The 6000-nt window shown below is 43.7% G+C and overlaps 1 protein-coding gene across 1 annotated transcript in view; it reads left to right on the top strand.

The window, feature by feature from the left end:
• The window catches only part of CUNH16orf62 (chromosome unknown C16orf62 homolog), a 107422-nt gene that overhangs the window by 79627 nt on the left and 21795 nt on the right, over nt 1-6000 (top strand). The window contains exon 22 of the mRNA XM_023513772.1: nt 3022-3161. Coding sequence (XP_023369540.1) covers nt 3022-3161 — 140 coding nt within the window. The remainder of the gene's footprint in view (nt 1-3021; nt 3162-6000) is intronic.

Genomic DNA, 6000 nt, shown 5'->3' with positions numbered 1-6000 from the left:
ATTTTTTGGTTGCAGCCGTCATTGTTGCTTGGCGGGTCCGGGCTGGGGATTCGAACCTGCCACCTTAGGTGTACGTGGCTGGTGCCTTAGCCGGTTGAGCTACAGGTGCCGAGCCTGGTTTTGATTTTAAGACAGGATGTGGAAAAAAGAGTTGAGTGTCCTGTGAAATCTTGAAGGATTTGGGTGAAGGAAACCAGTGTGTGTACTTTCTACTTTTTCATTCCCCTGATACAACAAGGATAATATTCTTTTCTTGCTTTCTTTCTTTCCTTTCTTTCTTTCTTTCCTTTCTTTTCTTTCTCTTTCTTTCTTTTCTTTCTTTCTTTCTTTTCTTTTCTTTTCTTTTCTTTTCTTTTCTTTTCTTTTCTTTCTTTTCTTTCTTTTCTTTCTCAAGCTGTCTCCCTGGGTAGAGTGCCGTGGCATCACAACTCACAGCAACCTCAAACTCCTGGGCTTAAATAATTCTCTTGCCTCAGCCTCCCAAGTAGCTGGGACTATGGGGACTCACCACAGTGCCTGGTTATTTACTTTTTTTTTATTGCAATTGTCATTGTTTGGCAGGCCTGGACCATATTCAGACCCGCCAGCTCTAGTCTATGTGGCTGGTACCCTAGCTGCTGAGCCACGCCTGGCTATTTTTAAAGACAAGGTCTTGCTCTGGCTGAGGCCGGTCCCGAACCTGTGAACTCAGGCAGCCCTCCCGCCTTGGCCTCCCAGAGTGCTAGGATTACAGCCGTGAGCCACCACGCCTGGCGTTATTCTGAACTTTAAGGTGGAAAAACTGTCTTCACATACAGTAGGATCTGGGTTCTAATTACTAAGATAAGATTGAGCACTTTCCCAGACAATATTTTCTATATGGGGCAAGTCTTCCGAGGATAGAAATAAAAATCTGTGTTGGAAGCCTACAAGCCCCATCCCTTAAATAACTGTTTATTTTAGCTCCCTCCTTGAGTCTGGAACTAGGTGGGGAACTGAGAAGAGCCAAGTGCTAGGGATAAAGCTGTTCTCTCTTTAATGAGGCATAATGACAGCCACATTCTCTGGGCTGCTCTCTAACAAACGCACAAATGGGGGGGCAAATGGTCTTTCAGTTGCTCAGAGCAGAATTTTTGTTCCCACTGAGAACCTTGTTTCATGATATCCTTACTTTACTATGGGACTGCTGGGGGACTAAGAATGTGAGCCACTTGGCTTGGCGCCTAGAGCACAGTTGTTATGGCACTAGCCACATACACCGAGAGTGAAGGGTTCGAACCTGGCCCAGACCAGCTAAACAACTGCAACAAAAAAATAGCCTGGGTGTTGTGGGGGGCACCTGTAGTCACAGCTACTTGGGAGGCTGAAGAAAGAGAATTGCTTAAGCCCAAGAGTTTGAGGTTGCTGTGAGCTGTGACACTGTGGCACTCTATTAGAGGGCAACATAGTGAAACTCTGTCTCAAAATAATAATAATAATAATACTAATAATATGAACCACTTAAAGGCAGGGCTTAGGAGTTCCTCTGGGTTCCATAAATAGTACCATCTACTACTATTTGTCACTATTTGCAGCCTCTGACTTGTTCTGCAAGATTCATCAGAATAAACATTTGGTGCCTTTCCCTGAGCCCCATATTTAATCTCTGTCCCCCAAAAGATTGAAATCAGCTGCTTCATCTCTTACATAGCCAGTAGTCCACAGTAGGTTCCCTGAAAATGAGCTTTAATTACTGACTGTGATTACATTGGTCTCATTGCCACGGTGATGTTGTCTATTCTTGCTCCCACTTTTTATTTCACCTGCCCAGGAGAGTGCCCTGTTCACAGTTGGTGCTTAATAAAGTTGCTTAGAGGAATATGAAAAAGGGTTGAGTGCATGGTTGAGAGAAAGCCTTGGGAAGAAGCTTCCAGAACAGAGCAAACTTTATACAGAAAGCTCTGTGAGGATTGTCTTTCTGTGACATAGCTCTTTTCCTTTGAACAAGCGAAAGAAGCCAAAATCCCACCATGCGTCTTCAGACACATACCCTTTTCATTAAATGTGGGCCCCTGTTCCCGGGAAAGGCAACGTTTGTTGTTGGATTTGCCCCTCCGGGGTCCTGGTCAGGTTCCTGCTTTAATTCAGGGTGCCGTTCACCACTGCATTGTTCTCTTTGCCTCACTGGAAGTCCTTTCAGAGTGGGAGTATATTTGGACCATGAAAAGTTTTGATCTTGTTGGGCAGTTTAAAATTTCATTTTTCAGGTCAGTGTTTTGATTGTTTCATCCTTGAGGCTTTTTCTCACAGTCGATACCTTGGCAGTTCTAGAAAGAACTCTGTCCCTTTCCATTTTCCCCTCCACCTCCGATCCGTTCCCCTCTCCCCATCCCTTCCTCCCTGCCCTGTTTCTCTCTCTCTCTCTCTGTTTCCTCCTTACCTTCCTTTTTCTCCTCCCTTTGAACTCTTCTCGTTTTACAGATTATTTCGTAGCTCTTAAAAATACCTTCATTTCTCTAATGATTCTTAATCAAGAGTCTCTGAGGCTGTGAGTATGGTGCATATGTGTGTATGAATGCGTTCTTTCAGACATTTCCATGGTTATTTCTTTAACAAAAATGGTTTGCACTAGAACAGATTTTGGACAAACCAAGGCTCAAATTCAGGATTTGAGCTGTGGCTCCCCTACTGATCAATGCTGGGACCCCCTACAAACATAAGATGCCTTTGCAGGACACCTTATTTCCCATCTGTGAAGTAGACCAGGCGACAGCACCTTTCTCACATGGTGGAAGTGACAATTCATTGAACTAATCCAGGTTGAGCCCTCAGCCTAGGTGACTGTCATTTCTAGACTACAAAATTTCCTTGAAAAAAAATTTGCTGCCTGCTTTTTCTCATTTAATGATCTAAAGGCAATTCAATGGAGGGTTTAAGAGGGGCACTCTGCCATGAACCGCTGGCTGTATTGGACCCTTGGCATGGCCATAGGCCATGTGGAGTAGAAAGCCAACCCTAAATTCTTCAGAGTTTTCATAGATGAACTTTTCTTCTGTTTTGCAGCTGATGCTTTTTTCAAAGCCGCGATAAGCCTTGTTCCAGAAGTTCCAAAGACGATTAATATCGATGGAAAGATGCGGCCATCAGAATCATTCCTTATGGAATTCCTCTGCAATTTCTTTTCTACTTTATTAATAGTTCCGGTACGTTTTCCTGGAGGAGGCATAGGAGAAGTCATTCTTTGATCTACCTTATGGTGTGTATAATATGTATTCTTAGCCCTGTAAGTACAGGGACAGTCTATCTAATATTTTTGTGCTGGTTTTATGATTAGATGTTTGAATTGCTCAATGAATTTTCCATTCTTGCCACATCCGGGGCATGTTAATTGTGCTTTGTGTTAGTCTGGGCTGCTATAACAAAATATGGTAGACCAGGTGGCTTAAACAACACACATTTTTTTTATTTCTCATAGTTCTGTAGGCTGGAATCTGAGATCAGGAAGCCAGCTTGCTCAGGGTTTGGGAAGGACCCTCCTTCAGGTTGCAGACAACCGTGTTCTTGTTCTGTCCTCACGTAGCAGAAAGAGAGGGCAAGGGCAAGCTCTCTGGCCTTCTGGACAGTTGGTCCTCCGGGACCTCTCAAAGGCCCCACCTCCAAATATCACAATGGGATTAGGCTTTCATTATATGAATTTCAGGGAAGAGAAACTTTCAGTCCATTGCACACTCTGTACAGCTAAGGCAGAGGTGTTGCCTAGTGGTTAAGGGCACAGTCCTCCAGACCAAAGTGCCCGGGGTGGAATTCCAACCCTTTCTTCCAGCTCTGCAGTCTCAGGCAACTATGCGATATTTATTACTGGGCTGCGGTTTCTTCATCTATAAAATGGAGATAATGTTTTAGCATCTCCCTTTTTGATGCTGTGAGGATTAGGTTAGTGACTGCTGTTCACGTGGTCAGAACAGTGCCTTGGCATGTGGTAAGTACTAGGAAAGGTTACATCATGGCAAAATTCTTTTGATGGCCAGTAAGAGAAACCAAAACAAGATAGTGGAGGTCAAAAGGAACATTGTTGGGTAGATGCTGGGTTTCTAGAGGAATGGGAATGATGGGCACTTCAGGCTTGTGCTAGAAGAAATTAAGGCTGTTCCACCCAACAGGAGGAATTCCTAGACACTCTCCCTAGCAAGGTTCTTAACTCAGGATCCACCTACTGCCTGGGAGTCTTGGCAGAAGGACCACATAGATTTGAGTGCGGAAAGAAAAAAAAAAATGACATCTTTATTTTCATCAGCCTCTGAGTAGAATTTGCTTTTCATTCAGTTACAAATTGGAGGCATCAAGCCACAGCAGTAGTCGCACTAGCTGGGACTTGGTCACTAAAAGAAATCAACAAAAATGTTCGTGTCACATTCCAGATGTGAAAGATACTTTGGAAGATTGTTCATGCTCTTCCTTCCTTAAAAAGCACAGTGGTTACTTGGCCCATTGGTAGGTCTGTTAATACACTGATTCGCAAGTAAGCAATAGATTATAATATCATAAATGGATTGAAAAAATAGTCCAACAACTAAATGTTAGTGTAGTTGGTTTCTTTGCAGCCTTATATGTTTTATTTTCTGCATTAAAAATAGTATTCCAAGGAATCCATAGGCTTCACCTGGGTGTCACACGTCCAAGGCACAGAACAGGTAAAGACCCCCTCCTAGAGCGAAATGTGCATAGGAATCCTTGGGCACTTGTTAAAATACAGATTCCTGGGGTCCCTCCCAAAGAGTCTCACTCAGTAGGTCGGAATAGGCCCATGAGTTGGTATTTTTAGAGCTCCCTCAGTGACTCAGATGTAGGTTGGTCCTAAGAAGCACGCTTTGGGGAACATTGCTGTGAACTTGGGCCAAAAAGTGACTCAGCTCCCACAGATGCAGGGTTCCTTTTTGGGGTGATGAGAAATGTTCCAAAATTCATTGTAGAGATGTGATGATTGTAGAACTCTGTAATATGCTAACAATCACTGAATTGTGCATTTTAAACGGGTGTGTTGTTTGATGTGTGAATTATGGCTCAGTAAAGCCACAAAAACAAAAAGCGAGTCAGCTTCCAACTCTCCCTTTTCAGATTTCAAGTTTCGAGAGAGTGGGTGGTTAGGAGGCTGGGCTTAGGCTGCAGATATGTCAGCAGGGCAGGGCCTCTCCTTGTCTTGTGAGCAGGGTGGGCGGCACCCCAGAATGGGGCGGTGCAGTCAGCCGGGCAAAGCCGCAGAGACATCTTCAAGTGCTCCTTCACTTGACACTTGATTTTAGCACTTTGGGATCCCCACATATTGGTACTTTATGTTCAGTTTCCCTCCTCTTTAGATAGTCTACTGAGGTCTGACAATTAAGGTCTCAAATTCATCCTAATAGAAGTGCTACATGCCTCATCTCTGAATATCAATACAGTCACCAGGTGGCCAAGTAGAGTGCTTTCAAGGTGACCAGAGTGATACTCAGCACTGGAATATGTAGCGCTTTTTCTAGGATAAGCTCATGAACTTAATTGTCCAACCTCTGGTAGTTACAGTGAACGGATAAAATCAGGATATTGAATGATGTGGTTGATAGAAGCCATTGATCACTATTAATTTGGGATGTGTTTACTGCCTGCATGTTAAAAATCACTGGAGCCTTTCTGAAAAACTTCCTCAGAATCAGACACTTGCGTTCAGTCCTGGCCCAAAGACTTCATTGCTCTGGAATCTTGAAAATGTTTTGTAACTTCTTAGAGCCTCAGTTGTCACCTTTCTCAGATGTCATCAGAGTGCCCAGCTTGAGGGAGTACTGTGAGGATTGGATGAAATGGTAGCTATGCAGGTGCTTTGTAAACCAGAGGCTCTGTCCCTGGGGTGACAAACTGGTGGCCAGAGGACAGAGTCTAGCTGGCAGGCATGCTTTTTGGCCATGTAATGATGGAGAATATTTGCAATGACTTTCACATATTTAAAAATTGGTACATCCCAGAAAAACCCAGATTTGCAGCTTCTTTTGACAAATTACAACTTGTGTC

The sequence above is a fragment of the Otolemur garnettii genome, unplaced genomic scaffold (genome assembly GCF_000181295.1).
Source record: "Otolemur garnettii isolate 467f Iridium unplaced genomic scaffold, OtoGar3 scaffold00044, whole genome shotgun sequence".
Taxonomy (NCBI): Eukaryota; Metazoa; Chordata; class Mammalia; order Primates; family Galagidae; genus Otolemur; species Otolemur garnettii.
This window is presented reverse-complemented; position numbering and strand designations above follow the sequence as displayed.